The 25,227-nt window shown below is 47.2% G+C and overlaps 2 protein-coding genes across 3 annotated transcripts; one reads left to right on the top strand and one right to left on the bottom strand.

The window, feature by feature from the left end:
• The first annotated feature begins 1,764 nt into the window (after positions 1-1,764).
• Positions 1,765-7,329, top strand: CYBC1 (cytochrome b-245 chaperone 1). The gene is made up of 6 exons (XM_080923289.1): positions 1,765-1,886; positions 2,963-3,004; positions 3,442-3,515; positions 4,366-4,462; positions 5,423-5,567; positions 5,887-7,329. Exons 1-6 carry the CDS (start codon positions 1,802-1,804, stop codon positions 6,005-6,007), a joined length of 564 nt encoding a protein of 187 aa, XP_080779415.1. The 5' UTR covers positions 1,765-1,801; the 3' UTR covers positions 6,008-7,329.
• A 138-nt stretch (positions 7,330-7,467) lies between these two features.
• HEXD (hexosaminidase D) lies at positions 7,468-25,184 on the bottom strand. 2 transcript variants are annotated; one of them, XM_080923286.1, is made up of 13 exons: positions 25,045-25,184; positions 23,949-24,097; positions 18,162-18,271; positions 15,681-15,768; positions 14,597-14,761; positions 12,793-12,976; positions 11,906-11,977; positions 11,341-11,536; positions 10,105-10,187; positions 8,957-9,035; positions 8,781-8,882; positions 8,529-8,618; positions 7,468-7,916 (listed from the first exon to the last, which is right to left on the bottom strand). In XM_080923286.1, the coding sequence occupies exons 2-13, from the start codon at positions 24,030-24,032 to the stop codon at positions 7,709-7,711; spliced, it is 1,461 nt and encodes a 486-aa protein (XP_080779412.1). In that variant the 5' UTR covers positions 24,033-24,097; positions 25,045-25,184; the 3' UTR covers positions 7,468-7,708. The 2 variants fall into 2 exon arrangements, with proteins under 2 accessions (XP_080779412.1, XP_080779413.1); XM_080923287.1 differs by lacking the exon at positions 7,468-7,916 and adding an exon at positions 7,971-8,026.
• Between the last annotated feature and the right edge of the window lie 43 nt (positions 25,185-25,227).

Genomic DNA, 25,227 nt, shown 5'->3' with positions numbered 1-25,227 from the left:
GATCTCTGCTCCAACATGCCGTCCTAACACCCACAGATCACCATATGTGTTGGAGGCATCTACAAAATAGGGACAAATGGTCCAGGTTTTATTGTCACTAGTTATTGTGTGTTAGGTCTAAAAGAAACCAGGGACAAATGGATGATGGCCAAGCTCTCAGCAAGTACCCGGTACAGAGTCCCGGTTCCTCAGCAGCTATCGCTCTCACCTACTACCCTAAACCTCTCTAGCCCCCAGGCTTCGCTTCCCTCCCAGCAACTTCTCTTTGCCTATAAAACCCAGCCATTTTGACTACATACTGTCTGCCCTCTTGGTCTTTTGTCTCCCCTCTCTTCTCTTTATCTCTCACTCTGCCTTTCTCTCTTTCTTGTCATGGTTCTCCCTATTCTGCTAGCCCTGTTCAGCAAGCCTCTTCTATATGCTCCTGACTGCTTTCCCTCACATCTACAATAAGAACCTCGTCAGCAATACCTAGGAGTGGCCATATCCCACTTAGATTTATCGTGGATCTTTTGTTAGATTGACTTCAGGTAGTCATTCCATGTTTGCTGTACCTTAGGAGTCTGGTGAATATAACCTCTCATCATTTTCTTAAAATTCTAGATCCAGCCAGGAGGCGGTGGCGCCTGTCTTTAATCCCAGCACTTGGGAGGCAGAGGCAGGTGTATATCGCTGAGTTCCAGGCCAGCCAGAGCTACACAGAGAAACCTTGTCTGGAAAACCCAAAAAATCTTTCCCCACCACAAACAAACAAACAAACAAACAAACCCGATCCGATCCTCAGGCTTCTAAACCATGCCCACATGCTGCTTAGGCCAGAAACCTCCAGTTGCCCTAAGGACCACCCCTTCCCCAGGAGTGTGGAAGCACAAAGGCACAATCCCGGACAGCGGACAGCGTAATCACTCAGTCTCCACCCCGGGGAAGTCCCTACCGGGTTCTTATCCCGGAAGTCCGCGGAACAGAAGTCCGGAAGTTCGAGGGGCTGTTCTCTCCCACTCGTTCTCGTACACGTCCTTCGGTGCTGGCATAGGTGTGTGTCCTGCAGCTTTTCGGGTTCCAACCGGCTGTGCCCTGTGCGGGTCACTGCTTGCAGATCTGGATCGGGCGCTAAGCAGACTGAGCAAACCGGGCGTGTGCACTCCTCCAGAGCAGCGGAACTGGCCGCTCGCGAAGCTTATTGGTAACTGAAGCCAGAGGAAGGCAAGTTGTGTGCCTGAGTAGGATTCTTGAAGATGTAGGGTACGAAGCTTGATTGCCCCTGGGAAAGGAGTGAAGGAGTTACTCAGAACTGGGGATTTGGGTGTTAATTTCCAGAGGTCCTGCCAGTGTCCCATTAATTCGGATGCACTTGGGTCATTGTTAGGCAGTCTGAAGTCAGTAACAGGGATCTGACAGTTTATGACTGTAGAGATTCATACATGATGGTACTTTCACTTCCCTTTCTTGGTGGGAAGAGGCGGTTCTGGAAGATTCGGGTAAGGTGCCGGAAGCCTGAGTTGTGTGTGTGGTCTGTGTGGGGGGTGGGAGGTGTTACTAATGGAACAATTTAAAGACCAGGGTTCAGTCAGGAAAAGGGTTCCAAGACTGGGGCTTGGAAGTGAGACCAGACCAACACTGAATTTGTGGGCTGTGTAGCCCCGATGCCCATATATAATTGTGAGTTGAGGCGGTCTCTGTTGTGAACCTTCCCCTGGCCTCCTGCCTGGACTGATGAGTTGCTGCCTGTGTGCAATGGTTGCAGGTTTCAGCTGTGTTTTTCCAGCCTGGTCTGCTGTGCAGTGGAGCCCAGGTTCCAAAGATGTATATGCAGGTGGAGACACGCACCAGCACCCGCCTCCATTTGAAGAGGGCTCCAGGCATCCGGTCTTGGTCCCTGCTAGTTGGTAAGGCTTCCCAACTTTTTTCTACACAAATCTAAAAAGTGACACAAATAGCTTGTCTGTGTTCTATTAGAGGCTCTCTCTAATACAAGGCCTTGATAAAGCATGTTTCTTTAACCCTCGGTGTGCCTTTTCTTTCAGATGGCACGTAGGACCCCCTTGCATGCTGGGCATGCTTCTTTAACATTGAGATGCCCTCCCCGCCTTTTTTTTTTTTTTTAAGATTTATTTATTTATTTATTTATGAGTACACTGTCACTGTCTTCAGACACACCGGAAGAGGGCATTAGATCCCATTACAGACGGTTGTGAGCCACCATGTGATTGCTGGGATTTGAACTCAGGACCTCTGGAAGAACAGTCAGTGCTCTTAACCACTGAGCCATCTCTCCAGCCCCCCCCCCCCCCGTGTGACACGTGGTCACAGGTTCACATTTTTCCTCTTCCCTGTCTCAATCCTCTTCATAAGTGCGCAGGCTCTGTACTCTTCCCCCTTCACTGCCCATCAGAAGGCTCTTGTATCTCAAGGACAGCTGCATTGTTTGGGGGGCTGTATAGAGCCTGAGGTGAGGCACTAGCTGTGGCTTCAGCAGCATCTGTAGCCTGTCCTTATGCTATACACACGCCCTTCTGCGTGTTATGCTCTATGTGGTGTAATCCCTATGTCGTCGCTATCCCTCATCCTTTGTAGGCAGTGCCTACATCAAGGTCATTTGTGCAAGTCTGGTGAATGCCATGTCTATGCAGGTGCATATAGGGGCCTATGGAATCCAGAAGAGCATTAGCTCTCCTGGAGCTGAAGTTACATGAGGTTGTGAATGGCTGACATGGGTGCTAAGTGTGTCCCCTGCAAAAGTAGTATATACCCATAACCAGTAAACCTTCTTTCCAGGCCCCTTGTCCTCCATTTTGAAACAAACTTCTTAGCTGTTTCACCAACTCTGTACTAGGTAGCCTCTACCTGCTGGCCCTGAACAAGCTGTTTTACCATGAGACAGGCCTGCTTGCTGATAGCTATAGCACTGTGAAGAAATGGGACTTCTGTTGGCTAGTTAACAAGGTACTCTCCTTCTCTACAGGAATATTATCCACTGGCCTGGCTGCTGCCTATTATAGTGGAGGTAAAGTATGCTCCCCCCCTTCAGCTTCCTTGTGCTGTATTTGGAAATGAAAAAGTAGTCACCTGTGAGCAGTATTGCCATGTGTAGCTCTGGGGTGGCCTCTGCCTTGCCTTGTACAGGAGATGATCCCAGCCCATGTCTTGTATCTTAAATCTCTTCCTGTATTGTAAAGTCCTCTTGACAGGCTCTTTAGCATTTGCCCACCGCCTTGCAGAGAGGATGTGCCCACCTCCATGACAAGGCTGTATAGATGCATAGATCTACCCGTCTAGGTGGAATTAGGCAGAATTTGGGAAGCACATGTCTGTGGTGACAGAAGCACATTGCCTAAGCCTCTAATCTGAGTCAAAAGAAAGGCTGGGCTGGGAAGGACCACCTATGGACACAGCACCTTGGCGCCTGTGGCTAATGAGCTGATATACTATGTCTGCTTGCAGATAGTCTGGGCTGGAAGCTCTTCTATGTCACAGGCTGCCTATTTGTGGCTGTACAGAACTTGGAGGACTGGGAGGTAAGATGGTACAGTGATACCCTTTGCATTCAGAAGCATCTGCCCTGGTTCAGAGGCATTGGTTCTCTGGGCTCTGCTAAAAGCTACTCACAACTGTTTTCTCCAAGGCTCTGTGTAGTGTGTTTTGTTTTGTTGTAGGCTTGCCTCAAACTCAGAAGTAAAACTGATGGGCATAAAGCTCACAGTGGTTCTTTTTCTTTTCTTTCCTGGGTTGTTGCAACAAGTCTGTATTGTCCCTTTGGTGGACTGACTACACAGGGCAGGGACCCATGAGAACACTTTGCTAACTCAGACTAGCTCCCAGGCTCTGAGGTTCAAGGGTTGGAGGCTTCCTCTGACCACCCAGGTCCTCACTGTACACCTATGATCGCTGACAGAAATCTGAGCTTGTAAAATCAGGTGGTACTTTTGGGGGAAACCCCCTTCCCTTAGTCTTAGACTTCCCTGAATTCATGAAGCTGCCTAGCCTGGGCTTCTGCTTTTTACTTAATGGCCTCATTACCATCCTTTCTGTTTGTTCTTGTTATTTACCCAGTACTTAGGGTTGAACAAGGTCTCATACCTGCTGGGCAAGTGCTCTACCACTGGGCTAGATTCCACAGCCTGGTCTTGTTCCCATGTGAAGAGAAAGGGGCACCCACTGTATCTGCTTTCTTTCGAGTGCCCCTTACTCACAGGAGTACAAGAGGTCAGGCACAGAAGTTGGCTCTGGATGAGTCCTGAAGGTTTTGGGTTTCCACTGGGCAAATTGAGTATTTGTACCAGTCAGTGTGGGTGGGGCTGATACTTCAGCATCAGCTTGGCTCTCTCCCTGGAGTTCTGTGTGTGGTTAGTGTACATTGATTTGCAGGAGGCCATTTTCAACAAGAGCACTGGGAAGGTCATCTTAAAAACATTCAGCCTCTACAAAAAGCTGCTGACTCTTCTCAGAGCAGGCCACGATCAAGGTAAGATGTGGGGACCTATAGTTTGGTGGAGGTTTGGTGAGGCCTGGATGGCTTGGGTCCAAGTTCAACTGCTCAAGGAATGAGGGTCCCCCAGATTTATCCTGGCTTGCAGGGATGGATCCAGGCATATATTTTGCATACTTCAGGACTCAGCCTGTCAGGAGAGATGAAAACTCCTTGGCAGCTTTCCTAGGTTGGATAAGGACGGCAAGAAAAGGTTACTGTACCAGGTAGACTAACAGGGAGTCATCCTAGTCTTCAGGAACCACTTGGCCTTTCCTGATTATCCTGTACCTGATTGTCAGCTCCTCTAGCCCTGCGGTGAGAGAGATAGTCAGAGGAACCCCCGCAACCCTTGACTTTCTGGGCTTGGGAGGAAGCCTGGTTGTGAAGTAGCAGGTTCTCATAGGTCTCCTCCCCACATATCCAGCCCAGCTGCTATTCATTACAAACATGGAAGTAAACTGTAGGCTGCTTGTTGGGAGCCCTCACACATCTGAGAGCCAGCCTCCCACAAGCTCCAAGCCACATGGTCATCTGCCATGTCACTGTTGACAGTAAGATGAGGTAGGTTTCCCAGTGGCTCTTGGGAAAGCAGTATCAGCCATGCATTAATTAAGCAATGGTTTTTCTGTGCACAGAACTAACTGGCAGGGCTCTCCCACTGGAGCCAGACAGGTCTTTCAGCCTTAGGTAAAATCAGACAAAAAGGATATCATGAAGATGGCAGGTCAAGCTCAGTGATCCCTGTTGTGGGACTGCTTAGGAAAGCCAGCATCTGCCTGAAACTGCAGCTGTAATGGGTTTCCTGAGTATCCTTATCCAGAAGTCAGTCTGGGTCCATAGTCCAGAGTGTGAACTAGCAAGTGATTTTGTCACTAATGCTGCTCCCACTGTGTAGCAGGCTGTCCTGCGCACAGCATAGGGTGACTGCTCATCAGCAAACGCTTCTGTCCCCAGTGGTGGTCCTGATGAAAGACATCCAGGATGTGAATGTGGAGGAGGAGAAGGTCCGTTACTTTGGGAAGGGCTACATGGTGGTGCTCCGGTTTGCAACAGGCTTCTCCCATCCCCTTACTCAGAGTGCAGTCATGGGCCGACGCAGGTAAGAGTGGTATAGAACAAGACTGGGATATTCCCTTAGTGTTTCTCAGGGCAACAGAGAAGTCCAATGTTGTAGTCAGGGTATGGGGCTGTGACTAGGATGTATATCCTTAGGAGCAGCTTTGCCACAGCTGTCTGTTGGGGAGGCATCGGAACAGGGCAGGGGGTCTGGTAAGAGTAGTACCGAGGCCAGAGATTCTGGGCCCATTTGGGACCCCTGGGGGTGTTGTAGGGGACGAGACAATGTGGGTCTTTTGTGGTGGTGTGTTGTGGAGCTGCACCCTTTGCCAAGGTAACCTGCTTTCTTGATGATGGCCTAGTGATGTGGAAGCCATTGCCAAACTCATCACTAGCTTCTTGGAGCTGCACCGCCTGGAGAGTCCCTCAGAACGGTCACAAAGCAGCGACAGTGAACCCGATGGCCCTGCTGGCCAGAGCTGACAGTGTGGAATGGCTGCTGATTCACCCACTTCTGATGTGTCTCCAGTTGACTTGTGAATTATAAGGATACAGGCAGAGCTTGGGCACCGCCTGTGGCTCCTTGGGCAGCTCTACTATGGACCACCTGCCTTTTGCTTCTACACTTTGCAGAACCATGGGATAGCCCTCTTTCACAACCCAGAAAGGTTACATTTGTCAGGATGCAAATCTAGGGGAGGACAAGGTCTTAGAAATTAGTGCCTTCCCCAGAAATACACTGCAGCTCTGGGTTGGGCAGCACAGCCTAGTCTGGATAAGCAAGGGCAATCTGAAGCACAAGATGCCAAGCTTTCTTCAGCATAGGCCTAGTGCCTGCCTTGAAGACGCCTTGCCAACCCAGGCTACTGTAGACAAGACTCTACTTCATAGTGACAGTGAGAGACTCACATGCACGTAGGAAGGACCCACTTCTGTGCACACTCATATCTACCCTCCCTGACCATCCCTCACGATGGACATTTTTGGTGGTCAGGAGCTTTCCTGAAGGCAACTCTGGATGCTGGATGCCTGGCTACAGAACTCTCAAGAGAAATCAGTGCTGCTGACTACCCTGTTCCTACTTAGTCCACTTGTCTGAGATCCCAGCAGTGTTGTAGGACAGCTGTAAGGAATGGAAGACTCTCCCAACCCAGCCTGGGAAGAAGATGCTAGTGGAGGAAAGGTCACCTTTTTTTTTTTTTTTTTTTCTTATCCTGCAGCCTTTAAAACCTGGGAGCTCCTTTACAGAAACTGAGTCTTAGCCTTTTAAGCCTTGGAAAGACCTGAAAATAGGCATGTGAAGACACAGCCCTATAAACCCAGTGTTCAGAAGTGAGGCGGGAAGAACATTTGAGGTCAGCCTGGGCCATGGCCTCTTCTAATAAAAGTTGGTACCAACCACTAGAGTCCTTTTTTTTTGCTCTTCTAGTTTCCTTCTGAGTGGACTCAAGTCCCTCAAAAGTACATTGTTTACTAAGTTCCCAGCTTGGCCACGAGGCCTAGAAGCTGTGGATCTCTGGTCTACACACATATCCTCAAAGCTACATACCCATACCTCATCAGGTAGAACTGGGAAATTGAAGAGTTATACAGACAAAGAAGTTAAGGCAGCCTGAGGCCTGAGCACCATAGTTAGGCAAGATGTATGAACAGTTCTTTTGAAGTGACTGCCACTAGTCCCAACTTGGGAACACAGTCCCTTGAACATACCAAAGAGCTTTTTAAATGGTTAAGTTAAGAGATTTTTCTTCCCAGATGAAATGTGAAATATGGCTTGTTGGTTTTTGGCTTGTTGCCTACAGACTCTTAAGGTACTTTAGACAAGAGAGGAAGGAGTCTGTCTCTTAGGTGCTGTCATATCCTCTTCTGATATGGCCCAGAGCTTAGACTCATTCCTGGGAGAAGGCATGACATTCTCTATGGTGGTAAAAAGTTGACTGAGATTTCTGTGGTGGGACTTCACTTCACTGGTCTTTTTATTTCAGAGGTAATAAAGCTCTACATGCAAATTGCAAGTGTGCCTCTCTGTTTCTTGCTTCACCCAAGGTCACTGTTTATACAGTTGCAGAGTCTGTCTGCACAGGTGTCTGCCAGGGCTCAGCAGGAAGAGCACAGGGCCCACATGGCTGGGCCACTGAGAGGAACCTTGGTGTTGTCCAGGCTGATATACAGGGTCCCAGCCTCTCAGGGGTTCTGGCCTGTGTCCCAGCCTAAGCTGGTGGGTGGTGGCTGGCGGGCAGCTGCCTCACCCAGGTCCTGCAGCAGACCCTGCAGTCGCTGCGTACTCGGGAGCACATTCTCCTCCAGCCATTCCTCTATGGTGTCCGGGTAGAAGGCCCGCTGCAGGGCTGCCTCCAACTGCTGCACAAGGTTGCTCCATCTGCTTAGCAGGCTGAGGGAGACAGCAGCCGTGATTTGACTTAGCAGTGTTCCTGCTGAGGCTCACGTTTACGTAGCTGTACCTATATCCTCAGTCCCCAGAGTCAGTATTATTCCATGCCTCTGTTTAACATTGGGACAAAAGTAAGTGAATGACTGGTCACATTTTAACAATCAAAAGCACACCACTGCCTGGCAGTTCTTTTCACAGCCAACCTATCGGCAGCATGTACACTCAGTACAACCGTACTCTTATTAGCCTAGCTTAGAGTCTTGAACCAGGAGAGGACAGTGCAGGCAGCCTGGGACACCAGCCACAGGGCACTTTACCAGGTTGTACAGGGCCAGCATGGACCCCAGGTAGCATGATTCCAAAGATGAGCCTTGGGTCAGCCTGAGCATGTGGTTGATACTCTGTCTTAGGCCAGGAACCACTCAGATTCTTGGTAATATTGGGTGAAGTGTTACTAAGCAGTAGCCTATCAATTCATCCAAGATCACAGCTGTAGGACCTGGAGAGCTCGTTTTGCCTTAACACATAACCGCAGTCATTGCTACTGTGTGTTCGTAAAGGGGACAAGGTGTTCCAGAGGCTGAGCACCCGGGAGGAGATGATGGTGGTTACCTGAGTGCCTCCGGCTGTATGTGCTGGATCATAACTGGGTGAACAAGCTTCCGCCTGCGATGGTAGGGACTGAACCAGCCAGTGACATACCTGGAGCAAATCCAGACAGTGTCAGTGGAGCCAGTAGTGGTTTGGAGATAAAGTGGGGGGGGGGTAGGGCTGGCTTACGAATCTGGTAGATATTTTTAGAAGTCTTTCTAGAAAAGACTTGTAAAGAACAATGCCAGGAGACATGATGTGGGAGCTCCTTACCTGTTCCTTTCCAGAAGCGTATCCACAGAGCTGCGCAGGTGGAGACTAATTTGTGTGACGAGGGCATGGATGTCACTGCCTGGGAAGGAGCCAGCTCCCTTGCTGCCAGAGAGTCACACTAAGAACAGTGGTCCCCAGAGGGAAGGGTGGGGGAATGTCAGGGAGCGTGGGATTACCTTACAGTATCCGTTATTTCCAGGCTTGAAACCCCAAGGAAGCGTTCCACTCTCAGCCTAACATCCTCAGAAAAGCCTCCTGAAACCGTCCACAGGCAGAAGTGGTCAGAGAGACTCCCTGATCTTTGGGTGCTATGGGCAAAAGGCACAGCATCTTGGGGAGCCCCAGCCAGGCCAGTTGGCCGCTGTTCATTGAACATGTGAAGGATATTCATTATAGATCATAGGCAGCAGCACAATCTGGAGAAGCCCTTGGCCTCACCAAACAGTCCATGTACAAGGTCCAGGCTCGTCAAAGGCGGGCAGAGTATTCTAGAGAACCTGAAGCAGGGTGTGAGACCAGGGAGACACACCTCCAAGTCAGCACGGAAGGCTGTCTCAGGAAGCTGTTGTCAGGGTTCCTGGCTCTGCACTGAGGGGTCTGTGTCCCAGCATAAGCATTCCTCAGACACAGGAAGAGCTAAGGCCTCTTCATTGTGGGTAGGGGTTGTCTTGTCTATTAGTTCCTTGTTTTTCTATACATTCTGTACACTTTACAACGAACAATTTCCAGGAGAAAAAAAAAGCCAAACAGACTACTTCTACTTCACGCCACAGCTGAGAACTGTTTGGGGACTTTACATGTGTACATGTTTTGAATGTTGTAGACTCCTGCATAGTCTTATTATCTACATGGGCATGGTTCACTTCACCAAGGCTGCATGGACGACAGCTCTGAGCAGTGCCCATGCCTGTTTTCTGCAGCCAGTTGTTTCCTCAGGTCATCCTGGTGTAGGAGCTCGGGGAAAATGGCCTCGCGGCAGTGGGGGCACCCAGTTCTGGAGAGGCCTCAGAACACTTAAGCAGCAAAGAGAATCTGCATCTGCACCTGAAACATGAATTTCTTACGTACATTCTATGAATCTGTGGGGCATGTCCTTTCTAATTTTCCAAAATATCCGAGGCTCAGGCTGAGGATCTGGACATAGGCAGCCCTGGACCAGTGACATTTAAGCAAGTGGGCAAACTAGAAACGTGAGCCTTCTTCATCCCTGTGAAGGACCAAGTCCAGACAGAACAGGGCAATGATCAGGGGAAAACAGCACTTGGCTCCTTTCTTCCTGTTTGGCTGAGAGTAGATAGCAGCTACTCTGTGGGCTGGGACATACCATGTACAAGTGACTGTAGACAGGCAGCCAGAGATGGGATTCCCACAGGGAGCAGCTCACACAGCACAGAGAAGTGGTCGTACCTATGTCCAGAAGAAGACTATTCAGTTCTCCATCTCTAAACCATTTCAGCCTGATGAGGATTGCCTGGTTTGGGGTGCCCTTCCTTATGCTTTGAGGGGTTCTTAGACTAGGAACCACTATAGGTAGACTGGTATATCCCATTCCCTGACTCAGGATTTCCAAAGTGGGCTTCATGTCATGGGGACTTTGCATTAGGTTTGCTATGATGCTCCTGGGAGGAGCCTGTATAGGGGAAATAGGCTCTGGGCACTTGGTCACACTCCAGGGTGCATGCCTGATGTGGAGCTTCTGAAGAGAACAAAAATTATCCCTTTTCTTGTACTAGTTCACCCCCAGAGGCCTTTTCTGTGGCCTGTCTATCGAACTCATACTTTTCCACAAAACCCAAGTTAGAGTGGGCATCTGATCTCTCCAGTGCTGGACAGAGTGCCTCCACCTGGCCTGGCCTGTTTCTTCAGCCATAAGGGGCTAGAGAGATGTTCCTTGGTGAGGTAGATGGAGGCTGACAGAGAGGCCAGTGATTACATCACTCCCATCAGTTTTTCTTTATCTCTGTGAGTCACTAGCCACTATCCAATGCATAGAAAGGGCTTCACTCATACCTCAATATATTCTACTGGAATGGCAAGTGCTTTATCTTCACAAGCCATCTAGAATCATCTCTGAAGCCAACCGGTGGTTATCTACTGAAAAAATGAGCAACTCCAATAACCACACTAGACAGCCTCAGCTGGCTGAGCACCCTGTTCTGCAGTCACATCTTGGAACCTGTGAAGGCCCCAGGGGGACATCTTTCTTTCTGGTGGAGGTGACAGCCTCAACCAGTCCAGCTCACAGGTTGGAACCTGACACTAGGTCTTGGCCAGAACCAAAGACTGGGTTCATCCTATTTTTCAAAGGGTCTGACATCCTAGAAGAACCGAGACTAATCTTCATGCTCTGCTACACGAGACACACAGTATCACTCATGAAACATTAGACCACAGAGGCTGCTTGTGGCTAGACCACTAGTCTCCTCAGCAGAGTTAATAAGGCAAACCAGAAGCATGGAGAACATGATTTGGGAAGAGGCAAGACCAACACTAGACAAGCTGCCATGTTGGGTGATAAGAACTGTTCCCCACTTCCCACCTCTAGCTTCTGAGAGCTTACCTCTGCCAGCCAGTCAGGATGATTCCTTGTAGAGTATCCATTGGTCCACTGCCTGCCACCTGCAGCCACAGTTCATGGTTTCTGATGTGGTGCTCAACAGGGGTCAGAGCCTGACTAGCCCCTGTGGCCCCCTTGAAGGCACTGGCAGCCCACAACCTCTGGAAGCCACACTCCTGGTACTTTCCTATGAGAAAGACTAGGCAAGAAAGCAAGCAGATTAGCAGTTCTCACAGAGAGCCCCTGGACACACAGCCTAACCACAGCAGCTGAGAGCTACACCTATTCAAGTGGACAAGAGACACCAACCATTCCCACAATGCCTGTGGTTTATTAGTCATTAGGAATAAACACTTCAGGAAGAGCTGGAAAGGACCTGGGATGATCTGGAGCCAGCAGGGCATCCCATGCCAGGACAGGAGGCTTTGCATGGCCTTTCTGTTCCATGCTGGTCAGTTAAGCTTATGTTGTGGGCTGAACAGTTCAGGTGACAGGACTATGGAGGACTGGGAAACAGTCATGCAGGCACATGTACCATGAGGAATATACTGTGAGCAACCATACTGACTTTTGCTGTGAACATCCAGGTCAGCTCCATAGTCCCAGAGCACAGGCTCCACCAGTTGAGGCACCCCAGATGCTGTCAACAGAGCAAGGCCATGAGTATGGGAGGGACTACTCAGGTAACACCCCTGCTTCTTAGAGACATTTTTTGATATAGGGATCTCACTTTGCTGTCCAGACTGGAATTGGACTCTAATCCTCCTTTCTCAGCCCCCTATGTACTGAGATTACAGTCACAGGCCATCATGCACATTCTTTTAATGTTGATGTTAAACTTAAACTGTCTTCTCAGGTCTAGTGGGTTTTAAGTACAGCTTGCAGCTGTGCTAGGCTTCTGGGCATACACATCAGAGCTACAAATGATGTGTGCAGCTGCCTGCTTTTGTGAGGAGGGATTCCTAAACTCTTCTCCAAGCTGCCTGCCTTGCAGCCTCAGGGTACTGGAGCACATCTCTAACTCAGTAACATAAAACATATACTAGCCTCACAGGGTATATGTACAGCTGGCCCTGCATCTCTGCACTGAGCCTCAGGGTCCAGTGGAGCTAGGTGATGTGTTTAAGTGCCAATCTCCCAGGCCGGGGAAGGTACTCTTCGGCTTTCATTCCCAGGCTTTGGGCCAGTGTAAACTTTTGGTCCTGGCATCTTCAAGGCTAGCCACATGAGGCTAAAGCTATGAGAAGAACTGGACATTTCAATGGCCCCTCTGGGCCTGTCAGAAGCCACACCAATTTCTGTTCACACTCCTGTAAGGCTGCATAGTGACTTAAAGCAAAGGACAGAACCTAGCATTTTCACTAGAGCATACACTAAAAGTTCACTTCCAAGGCCTCTGGAACTTGAGGTTTTAGGTGGCCACATGTAACCCCCACCCATACAGGCCCTGCCAACCTTTTAGCTGTTCCTGAGGGATGTCCCGTAACATGTCATCCCACACCAAGGGTGTTATGCCAGGGTGCTGGGTCAGCACATGGCTGGCTACCGCCTGCATGTGGTTCAGGCACAATTTCGCATGGCTGTTCTGTTCCTGCTGTAGCCACTGTTTTGAGGTCTCCCCCTCACCCAAGTAATAGACCTAGGAGGAAGAAACAGGATGGGATTGCATCTGTTGCCATCCTTAGGACTACAGGGTTCACACCTGTCCTGAATCTTGGGTGGCTGCAAGTACAGAGGTGACAAAGAAAGGGGCTTAGCTTCCTTGGTTTCCACAGGAGACTGCCTTTCTTAGACTGGATTACCTTAGGACCTCTTTGGGTTCAAAGCAACACTGCTCAGATCACTAAGAGGTAGGACAACTATCTGTGAAACACACACACACTTTTCTTCTGAGACAGGGCTTCACACAAGATTATATATTATATTATTACCCCCTTTTTTATTTTATTAACTTATTTGCATTGATAGTTTTGCTCACATATGTCTGTGTGAAGGTGTCAGATACCCTGGAACTGAAGTTATAGACAGTTGTGAGCTGCCACGTGGGTGTGGGTCGTCTGGAAGAGTAGCCAGTGTTCATAATTGCTGAGCCACCACTCCAGCAGAGTCCCCCTTTGAGACAGGATTTCATGTGGCCTAGGCAGGCTTGTAATTCCCTATGCTATAAAGTCTGCTGGGTTACAGGTGTGCATAATCACGTCTTACTTTCAGATTTCCTTATTTTGTGATACCATGGCCCAAGATGACCTCGAACTCACTATGTAGCCCAGGCTGGTCTCAAGTTTGTGACAATTCTCTCCACAATCCCCCAAGTGCTAGGATTACAGGTTTCAGTCACTATATCCAGCTCTGATTTACTTTTTAAAAAGGGTGGAATGTCTACAAAACCAGGCAGAAGAAGCCTTTGTCTCAGAGCCTACCCCAACCCTGCCCACATATCTGGAATCAAGCCACCAGAGAAGCAGAGGAGTAGAGGCTAGCCATTGGGTGGGCTAAGTAAGAGAACATACCACAGATGCCCCAGAGGAACAAGATCCAAGTATAACACCACCTCAAACTGCACGTCTTTGGCTATAACTTAAAGAGCATACATTTGCTCATGGCTAGGGCTGGTTCTGTTCCTGTAGGAGAAGGAGGCAGAGAAGCCTGGCCCCTGGACAATATTATCTGATATACAGGAAACCTCACTTGGGCTCTTGCAGGATGCCCTATGCCAGCCAAAGCTCCTCTCCAGAGATATCATCTCCTTCACAGTCCCTGTCTTTACTCTTTAGTATTTGAACTATTTCTCTATTTAAAAGAATCCATGCCTGGCATGGTGACATATGCCTATAATTGTAGTGTTTGGCAGGATGAGACAGAAGGATCAAGACTTCAAACCAGCCTGGGTGATGTAATGAGACTGCAGCTCTTTTTTTTTTTTTTAATTAAATTAAACCAAACCAAATCAAAAGAAAACAAATGGGGCTGGAGAGATTGCTTAGTAAGTAAGAGCACTACAAGTTCTTCCAGAGGATGCAGGTTTGATTCTCAGCACTCACTAGCTGGTTCACCACCACCTGTAACTGCAGTCCCAGGGGATCCTGACACACCCTCTTCTGGCCCTTGTGGGTGTCACATGCCATCCCACTCCAACTGCATGCAGGCAAAATACCCATACGCATAAAATAAGTAAGTGAATAGATGTAAAAAGAAACCACAGTGTGGTACTTGATTGTGAAGAAAAGCAGCAGCAGACCTGGAGATCACAGGCACTCACCTCATCACAGCCAATGTGGAGCCACCGGACATCCCTGTGTAGCTCCAGGATTTGATCAATCATAGCTTGTACCAAGGCCAGAGATTCTGCCTCATGAGGGTTCAGGGTGTTGGGGAAGAGAGCCACTTCACGGAGATGTGCAAATGCTGCATGTTTTAGCACAAACTAAGGACAGAGACAGAAGCTGATGCTCAAGTGTCCCAGTCAGACCCTTATATGTCCTTCTCAAGCTTCCAAGCTTAGGCTGCCTCACTCAGTGTGCCTGAGGGCCAGCCGGGTGGCCTGCACAGATGAACCCTGACTCTTCAGGATGTCTGCAGCTGAGACCAGCTTCAGAGCTTCTGACTCTACCTGAGCTGAGCTTTGAACCCTCTAACTAGTTCCTCAGCAGCCCTCTTCTCTCCTTCCTTCCCTTCCCTTCCTTCTCCTCTTCCTTCTTCTCTCTCCCTCTCCCCACACCCTGCCCCTTTCTGTGTGGTGTAGGCACTCTAACTTGGGGCTTTGCACATGCCAAGTGCACATTTCCAGAGCTAGATCTCCAGCTTTGTCCTTTTACTTATATGGGTGTTCAGCTTGTTAGGGTTAGGGGTCTGTGCACATGTGTCTAGTGCCCACAGAGGCCAGAACAGGGGCATTTGATCCCTTAGAGCTGGCTGTTTTGAGCTGCCTTATAGGTTCTGGGAATCAATTTTGGGTTTTCTGGAAGAACAGCCAGTTCTAACAGTTCTAGCCACTCCAGTCCTCTTCTTTTCTCCTTTAAATTTTATTTTAGAGGAGTGAATGAAGCTGCATCCTACAAGCCATTAAATCAACACTATGCTGGCTTCTCAGTTATGTCTTACATATGAGGTATAATTTTGAATACTGGTATGTAGATGTAGCAAAAAATGGAACGCTTCCTTCCTTCCTAGTGAAGCTGTCCTGACCAAGAGTTGTGCTCTCTGGCTGCTTACAGACTGGTGCTGCCGAGAACAGGAGTTCAGGCAGCACTGAGCTGGTGCTGCCTACTTGTCAGGCCCCACGGGTGCCCAGGCTGTCTCTGAACCTCACACTCATGCCACTAACTGCCATTCCTGTCACTCACCTCCATGTGTCCAAATGTCTGCACTAAGGGGACAACTTCCAGCTCACTGAGTCTGGCCAGGCGCAGGATCTCTGCAACTTCAGAAGGGCTGGGGTAATAAAGGAACACAGAGGCTTGTGTCAGCCTGGTTGGCACAGCCCTTTTGCCCAGCCCAGCCCTTTCTTACCCCTTTGCATCGTATGTGAACTGGCTACAGAGTCATCCTACATAACAAGGTTGGCAGACTGGCCCAAGGGCAAAACTTATTCCTCAGCTGCTTCTGTACAGCTCTTAACCTAAGAAAGGGTCCCCTCACTGCCCCAGCCAAACCCCGTTAACTCTGAAAGACAAACAGCTACTCACTGTTTAGAGAAAAGCAAAGCACAGAGAGCAGGCAAACCTTTACAGCAGCTGCATGTGCAGATGCAATAGAGACCTGGGATCCCCAGAGCCAAGCCATCCTCTAGCATGGTGGTCATGCTTCTGCCTGAGCCGTCCATCCAAGTGCTGGTATTTTAGGCAGTTTCCACCTATGCTAGGTAAGCACTCTACCACTGAGCTATATCCTCAGCCTCACTGATTCAGCAGCTAAAATGGCCTTGCATAGTTGTTTTAATTTTGATTTCTATGAGAGATTTAGTATTTCTCCACTTGCTGATGCATTCCAAGGTTAATCAAACTGTGAAGCTGAGGAGGTCAGTGAGTGGTCGACATGCCTGTTGCATAAGCAAGAGAGCTAGAGCTCAGATTCCCAGATCCCAGGTAAATGCTAGGTGGTCATGGTGGCCCATCTCTACTTCCAGTGCTCAGAAGGCAAAGACAGGACACCAGAGGAAGCTTGCCAGAGTAGCCAAGATGGTGTGTTCTGGATTCAAGCAAAGATGATGCTTCAGTCAAATAAAGTGGAGAGTGATAAAGAGATAGGATGTCAACTTCAGGCTTCCACTGTACTTGCACACATGTGTACCCGTACACATGTAAATACACTCACACACACACAAAACACATGAGGAAAATAAAAATCCAGTTGTGGCCATAAACACAACCCAGTCCCAGCTGCTCCACAACTTCTTACTCTTCCTTGTAGGGTCAGAATAGATATTTATTTTCCCTCTTAAACGTTTCCTGACGGCCATTAATGTACATGTTTTACTTAAAAATATGTCCTGTGTATGTGTATGTGCTAAGTGTATGTATGTGAACCATGTGTATGCAGGGACCTAAGGAGGTGAGACAAGGGCACTGGCTGTCCTGCACCTGGCGAGCAGGTGGTTGTGAGCCACTGAGTTCTGGGAACCAAACCCACCTCTTCTGTAAAAGCAGAAAGTGCTCCACAACACAAAGAAATCTCTCAGACCTCTACATGTTTTACTCAGAGCAGGAGGAAGGATTGTAGGAGCCAGAGGGGTCAAGGATACCACAGAATATGGCCCACAGAATCAACTAACTAGGACTCATAGGGACACTCTATCAACAATCAGAGAGCCTGTATAGGTCTGGGCTAGGTCCTCCACATACATGTTACAGTTGTGTACCCTGGTGTTCTTGCATGACTCCTACAGTGGGAGCAGGAGCGTCTCTAACTGTCTCTAACTCCTTTGCCTACTTTTGGGACCCCTTTCCCCTACTTGGCTGCCTCATCCAGCCTTGATATTAGGGTATGCGCTGGTCTTATTGAAACTTGTTATGCCATGAGTGGTTGATGTCCCTGGGAGGCCTGTTCTTTTCTGAAGGGAAACAGAGTGGATCTATGGGAGACAGGAGGTGGGGGTAGGGCTAGGGGGAGAGAAGGGAGGGGAAACTGCAGCTGGGATATAATATTTGAGATGATAATAAATTTTTTAAAAAATTGTGTGAATGTTTTTTGCCTGCATTTGTCTGTATATACATTTTTAACCTGTGAGGTCAGAAGAGTTGTGAGCTACCACCACACGGGAGCTGGGAATGGAACTTGGTCCTCTGGAAGAACATTTAGTGCTTTTAACACTTGGGCCACCTCTCCAATCCAATGTTTTATTTTTATAAGTGTTTTAGGTTTGTTTGTTTAGATTTTGAGACAGGGTCTCTTTGTGTATCTCTAGGTGTCCTGGAAACTATACAAACTGGTTCTGTGGACCAGGCTGGCCTCAGACTGAGATTTGCCTGAGATTAAAGGCATGAGATACCATGGCCAGGCCAAATTTGTTTGTTTTTGAGACGGGATTTCAATCTACAGCCCAAGGTAGCCTTTAACTGTCAAGAATTATCCTGTCTCAGCCTCCCAAAGTCTGGGATTATAGGTGCAAGCCACCACACGTGGCTACATGTTTTAATTTTATAACCAAATATATCTATATAGATAGAGACAGACAGACAGACAGACAGAAACACATGTACTTAGAAAGAAAAAAAAAAGAAATGTTAGTTTCCAATTATCCCACCCATAGTAATGCGCATGCCTTCCTTGTTGGTGGTCCTCCCCTTGCCCGCCTACAACTTAGCATCCTCTACTAACTTTGATACCTGTATGCATGCTTGGCCCTCAGCAGCCTCAGGTGACCCTCATAGGGAAACATGTCTTCATACTCAATGAGCAGGCCATTTGCACCGAGTGCATGGAACAGAGGAAAAACCTGGATAGTAACAGAGGATATTGGGAAAGTGGCAATCTGAACGACACATGACTCAGATGAGTGCCTTTTCATTTCTAAGTTTTGAAGAGGGATGGGAGCTGATATTCATATTTCTCTCTTGCAAACTTGAAATCTTTAAATCTGTGTATTTGATGCTTGCCTAGGAGTGTTATGTGCCATTGAATGGCAATAAACAATGCTGGTGGTTCAGTCGAGGAGAGAGGACTTGGGCCAGCTGCAAGTCATACTGGGGCCAGGCCAGAGAGTCTGAACACATAACCTGTGTGCTGTTGCATCAGGAGTGTCAGGAACAGCTCTGAAGAGATGAGTTCAGCCCCTGGGAAGGAAAAGTAGGTGGTGTGCACGTACGTGTACACGTATGCATGTGTGTGCAGGCATGCAGGGGTAGGGCTCAAGCCTTAGAGCTCATTCCTCCCATTCTCACCACTTTCTCCCTTATCTTTATGATAAGGGTAAGGATTTCCCTGTCTTTAAGGAATTTTAGAAGCCATTCAGGCCTACTATACAAAATAATTGAGATTGATTTATTTATTGGTCTAAGATCAAGGCCAGGGATTAGAAAAGAAGGCACAATGTAGGCACTAATGAAGGGGCCTCTATATTTAAAACAACTATCCATCTCCAAATAAGGCTCCCAATGTTTTCTGTGATATATAACATGTTTTCTTTCTTAAAAGGCAGGAAAGTTCTGATGCAGGCTCAATCTAGGAAATCAGCTGGTGACTGAAAATTAGCTGTAGATAATTCACAGAATGGGCATTAATCGAGTACAGGTCGGAGGCAGCCTGACATGGAGAGAAGTCAATTATCCAGAGACCAAGGAAATGATGGTAGCATCTACTCGGCATCCCCTTGAGATCCCCGTGGCCTCCTGACACCTGCGTACACCTCCCGGGAAGCTCTTGTGGGCTGGGATGTCTGAGAGGCTGAGGCTATGGAGGCTGGGACCTCACAGACACGAGGCTTCGGGGCTTTCATGTTTGAGATGAGATATTCATTGTTAAGCTGTATAAACATACATCATAAGCTAACTTTTACTTTTATTTTTGTCTGGAATACTTTAAAGCAAATTCCAGACACCACTTCACCTGTGCTTCAATTTATTTTTCAAACTGTTTTAAGAACTTAAAAGACAATAACCATAACCCTAATCCCGCCAAACCAATTATTAATAACCGCTTAACATGCCTCATTCTCAAATTTTCCTATTTCAAAAAGCTGCGTCTTGGGTCATATTTGCACATTAAAAAAAAGATTTATTTATTTATTAAAGAGTGCACTGTAGCTGTTTTCAGCCACACCAGAAGAGGGCATTAGATCTCCACTACAGATGGTTGTGAGCCACCATGTGATTGCTGGGAATTGAACTCAGGACCTCTGGAAGAACAGTCAGTGCTCTTAACCACTGAGCCATCTCTCCAGCCCCCAAATTTACACATTTTAAAGTGCTTTTTTGTTTGTTTGTTAGTGTATATGTGTTAATGTGTTTTCATGTGTGAAGAGGCTGGAGGTCTCTTTCATAAGTGCTCAAATTATAGCTAAAAGCTATCTCCCTGGCCCCTCAAGCAGATAAAAAAAATAAAAATTAAAAACATTTATTGTGGGGGGGGGGTCTAGGCAAGGATCAGAGAATTTGGGAAATGGCTCTCTTCTTTCTTTATGTAGGATCCAGGGAACCAATTCACATCATTGGGCTGGCAGCGCCTTTACCCACCGACCTTACTCTGCTTGAGCAGATTTTTTAAAGCAGAATCTTGTGTCAGACACTCACTATGTAGACCTGGCTGGCTCGGAACTCAGAGATCTCCCTGCCTCTGCTTCACTTGAGATGGTATGACACTGCACTCCAGTGCATAATCCACTTGCCTTCTCCTGTACCAGTCTCTTAAATCCTGTAATTCCAGGATTTGATGTAAACCCAGGATTTGACTGATGAAGATTCTTCCCAAGGTTGTACTGCCCTGAGTTACTGTAGATAGTATTTTAGAATTACTCATAGCTTTCCCTTATATCTTTCCTACTCCCTACTCCTACCCTTTTTGTAGGGACGTGTGTGTATATGGGTCAAGATAGGAACTCTCATGTAGTAAAACCTGGCCTCAAAGTCACTAGATAGCTGGTCTATGTCACCAGTAAGACTTTTTTTTTTCCACTTCTTAGTATTATTTGTATCTCTCTAATGCAGAATTTGTTCCCATAGTGTATGCTTTTGTTTCTTCAGTCTCTTTAGGACATCTTTTCCTTCACAGACACCTCTTGGGGAGGAATGATGTGGTTCTTTTCTCTGAAGATCATCTAGACATGGCAGGGGAGCTCATGCTTGAGCTAATCCCTATGGGTTTTGTAAACAGGCTGTGCCTCTCAGGTGCTCTGCTCACCTGGCTATGTTCAATGACTAGACAGTATTTCTCACCCTTTAAGTTCATCACTGCTCTTTTCGTTGTTGTTGGTTTCACTGTTTCTTTGTTTGAGACAGGGCCTCGTAGCTGACCTTGAACTTGCTATGTGGCTAAAGAAGACCTCAAACTTCCTAACCTCCTGCTTCTGTCTCCCAAATGCTGACTACAGGCATGTACCATCATGCTCAATTAGTTTTTTTTTTTTGGGGGGGGGGGTGGGGGGAGATAGGGTTCTCTGTGTAGCCCTGCCTGACCTGGATCTCATTCTGCAGAGCAGGCTGGCCTCAGACTCAGAGATCTACCTACTTTTGTGTCCTGAGTGGTGGGATTAATGGACTGTGCCACGACCGCTTGGCACTGTACTGCAATTTAAGGACTTTGCACCAAGAACTTAGTCATTCTTTTGGATCACTGACCCTAAGCTTGGCCCCACTACTTGGCCTTGATGTACTTACAACACTCCTGTCATCCTCCAACTTGACTACTCCATATCAGATATCAGAAACAATGTTCTGATTAAGATGACTTAAATCCAATGTTTTGTTGAGTGTGTGTGTGCGTGCGTGCATGTGTGTGTGTGTGCATGTGTGTGTAGGTCAGGGGACACTTGTGGGAGTAAAGTCCTTCCACTATGCTGGTACCTTTACCTAATGAGCCATCTCAATGACACGACATACTTTTTTTTTTTTTTTTAAGATTTATTCATTTTATGTGTATGTGTGTGCCTGTGTGAGTTTATGGTACCAACTGCACAGAGGTGCCCACAAAGGCTAGAGAGCATTGGATTCCCTGGAAAGGGAGTTACGGGCAGCTAGCTGTAAGTCACCAGATGTGGATCCTAGGAACTGAACACTGGTTTTCTGCAATGAGCCATCCCCTCAGTTGCTTTTTGAATGTGCATACCATTGATGGTTTGGGAAACTCCATGGTTTCTAAAAGTGCATGGATTTTGTTTGTTTTTTGTTTTTCAAGACAGGGTTTCTCTTTTTAACAGCCCTGGCTGTCCTGGAACTCTCTCTCTCTTTTATTTTTTTTGGTTGACCAGATTGGCCTCAAATTCAGAGGTCTACCCTGCCACTGCCTCCTGAGTGCTGGGATTAAGAGTGGACCACTACACCTGGCTGATATGACCCTCTTAATCTGTGTGTTTTGTACTTTTCTAGGCTAAATGAATAGCAAACCATTTTTTCACACATCATCTCATGCTGCTTACAGAAGAGCTCATGGTTTTTTTATACCTCTTCATGTTGGATTTCACCATTTACTTCCAAATACCACGCTTTTTACAGTATAGTACTTTCATGCTTCCAACTTAGTCTTCATTTCTGAATTTTTCCTCTCAATTTATTACTGAGTTCTGCAGGTAGTAATTTCTCATCCTTTTATCTGATCATCCCAGTTCAGCGTCTTCAGCCCAATTCTCAATTTCTTTCCTAACGTCTATGTTTTATCTCATCTGAATATCTCGCTTTATTTTGCTCCATGGTCCCGTTACACACTTCATTGTTTCTATGCTATTAAGACTATCATCTTTTTCTCATCTTTTCTGTCCTTCTGTGTTCGTGTGGAGTTTAACCACAATCTACTGACTGTTCACTGAGCTACCAGAGGCTGACCTTAAGGCTTCCAAGTGTTAGGCAGGTCCTCACTACACCAACTAAACCTTATATCCAGAGGTCTTACTCATTTTAAAGAACAGGTACATGTGGTTGGGATGGAGATGGGCCTCTGACCAGGCTTGTGTTCTGTTGTTACCATGGGCATTAGTTACTCCTGAGGTCACCGTTGGTCTCTGCGTCCTTTCCCCTGGTTATAGCTGAACATTCTCCCAATGTTTTGTCCTTATGATAAGTCTCTGATTTGAGTCTTATGGTCCTCCAGAGCCCCCATACTTTTTTTGACTCATTTTATACACTCATCCTTAAATTCAAGCCATTAAAAACTTTCCCCAATTCCTTCTGGTCATAGGTAACATCTACTGGGGAGTATTTTCTAGGTCCTTTGGTCACAGCATTGCTATAGTTCCCCTTCCACTTTGCTTTATCATCTTCTGCTAAGGCTGCTCACCCCACACAGGCTTGGTGGTGCCGGGATATGACTGTACTTACTCCTGTTTTGTAATCTATGGAGCTACCTATTACCTAAATCTCACGTTTTCATTAATTAATTAACTAATCATGTGTGTATACGTGTGTACCCCAAACACATGTGGAGGCCAGAGGACACTCTGCAGGAGCTGGTTCTTGTCCTTCATAATACAAGTCTCCAGAAGTCAGACTCAAATTATTAGACCTGGTGGCAAGCACTTTTACTACTGAGCTATCTTACCAGTTTCCCACTATCACCTCCTTTTAGAGACGTTTCCTGTGATTCAGGATGGGTTTGAATTTGCTATGGGATCAATGCTGGCCTTAATCTCCTGAACTGTCTCTCTATCTCCCAAGTCTGTTGCTAGAAATGACCACACATGAAATGGCTTCAAATAACAGGATCTCTTTCATAGTCCGGGAGGTCAGGAGTTCCAATTGAATTGGCAGGGCATGCGTTCTCAGAAGGCCTCACAGGAGAGTCCTTCTGGCCTCTTCCAGCTTTTGGCTCATTAATTTGTGACCACATCACTTTGCTTCTGTTGTCTCGGGGTGTCCTTATTTATGCATCTCCTCAACTTTACGTCTAAAATCTCCTCTCTTACCTGAGTTTGTATCCCTAACACTCATATAAAAGCCAGGGTTGGTGGTGTATGCCTGTAACCTCAGCACTAGCAGGGTAAAGACAGGCGGATTCCAGGGTTTTCCTGGCCATTCTGTCTATCTGAGATGGTGAGTTCCAGGTTCAGTGAGCGACCGTGTCTCCAAATAAAATAAAATAAGCATGTTGTAGACCTTTGATCTTCACATGAACACATGGGAGAGCGTACAGTGTGCTCTCCCCCAAATACAGACCCCCAAACATAATCAATCCACTTTTCTTCTTCAGAGTCACAGAAACCCAGTCTGACCTCATCTTAACTGGTGAATTCTCCAAAGACTATTTTCAGGTAGGTTATAGAGGCACCAAAGTGTTAAGACTTGAACTTATCTTTCTGGTGGATACAAGTCAACCACAGCAAAGAGGTCATGGATTTCTCTGTTCTTTGTGCCATCCTGGTATTCTGCCTGGTTCTGAGGGAAACTTGGAGAACATGCAAAACCTAGGCTATGTGGCCAGTGCTCACTTCCACAGAGTCAAAGGTCATTAGAGGTGAAGGGAGTCCTTACCTCAGAAAGATAGGAAACCTTTGGTGGTGCGCCTTTAAGGTCCAAATGAACTAATCTCATCTTAAACGGTGTGAAGCATGACATGTTGGTTTTTTTGTTTTGTTTTTTGTTTTAGCTCCTATAACAGGATCTCTGTCTGTGACTTCTTCCTGGTAGAGGGAACTCAAGTTATAAAGAGGGGCAGACACAGTCCTCCACTTTCTTCTTCAGTTCTGACACCAACCAATTGTGATCTATTAAACCAGACAAAACTAATTTTAATAATATGAAAGTAATGCAAGTTTATTTCCACATTCAAATATAGTATTTGTGAATTACCCTGAAATAGGAAACCACTGATTTCCTTGTGAGATTATTATGATTTATAGCAACAAAAAACTCTGCAAGCATGGTAGTGGCACATACCTGTAACCCTGTCCCCTCCTGAGGAAGGAGAATTAACGTTTAAGGCTTGCCTGGGCTATAAAGGAAGGTCAAGGCTAGCCTTGGCAACTTAATAAGACCTTGTCTCCATACTAATAAGTAAAATAAGGACCGGATAGTGTAATGGTACAACACTTGTCTAGCATGTATAAAGCCTTAGGTTTAATTCCTAGTACTGAAAGACAATTAAGGCAATGATAATTTGGGGAGATGGTGGCTAGTTTCATGATACAGCACTTGCTCATTACGCCAGGAGCCCTGGAATCCACCTCAGCTACTGCAAATAATAACAACAATAATTTGAAAAGGGAGTGAGCTCTATATATAACAGAGCTGATTATAGTTTCCATTAAAATTTATTTCTGGATGATACTGAAGCAGCCAGGATATTAAAGAAACCGTTTTCCTACCTTTTGTAAAAACCACAAACGATCATTAAGGAGAGTTACTGAGTTGTGCATCCAGCTGCATGATTTCACCTGCTCCTTCTGTGCAAGGATTCAAAGTCCTAGCTTCAGGAACCACACCCCCCCTCCGCGCTCGCCCCCCACACCTCCACTTCAATCCCCAATCCCGACCTGCCACTCTCAGGCTGACAGGATTCCTAATGCAGCCCTTGGGGGAGAGGGCGGCGGCCATAGGAGACAGACCGATGGCTGTGGGCTTGACTCACCCACTTCGTCGCTGCAGCACACTACCGGAGGGCAGGGGACGCAGAACTCTGCAGGTGCCTCGGGAGCATCGCCAAGGGCCGAGAAGGCCCCGCCTCCCCCGGCAGCGCTCGGCCTCCGATTGCTCACGTCTGACCCTGAGCCGGCCGAGGACCGAGCGCGTCGCTCCCGCGTTCCCACACCGT

Source organism: Micromys minutus (genome assembly GCF_963924665.1).
Source record: "Micromys minutus genome assembly, chromosome: 10".
NCBI lineage: Eukaryota > Metazoa > Chordata > Mammalia > Rodentia > Muridae > Micromys > Micromys minutus.
This window is presented reverse-complemented; position numbering and strand designations above follow the sequence as displayed.

Coding starts and splice junctions, on each gene's coding strand:
- HEXD (XM_080923286.1), bottom strand. CDS start 24,032: ATGTCATGCTTCACACCGTTTAAGATGAGATTAGTTCATTTGGACCTT. Junction 10,188..11,340: donor ATCCTGACTGGCTGGCAGAG/GTAAGCTCTCAG, acceptor TTCTGGACATAG/GTACGACCACTTCTCTGTGC. Junction 8,619..8,780: donor ACGCTTCTGGAAAGGAACAG/GTAAGGAGCTCC, acceptor GATTTGCTCCAG/GTATGTCACTGGCTGGTTCA.
- CYBC1 (XM_080923289.1), top strand. CDS start 1,802: ATGTATATGCAGGTGGAGACACGCACCAGCACCCGCCTCCATTTGAAG. Junction 3,516..4,365: donor AGAACTTGGAGGACTGGGAG/GTAAGATGGTAC, acceptor ATTGATTTGCAG/GAGGCCATTTTCAACAAGAG. Junction 4,463..5,422: donor CAGAGCAGGCCACGATCAAG/GTAAGATGTGGG, acceptor TTCTGTCCCCAG/TGGTGGTCCTGATGAAAGAC.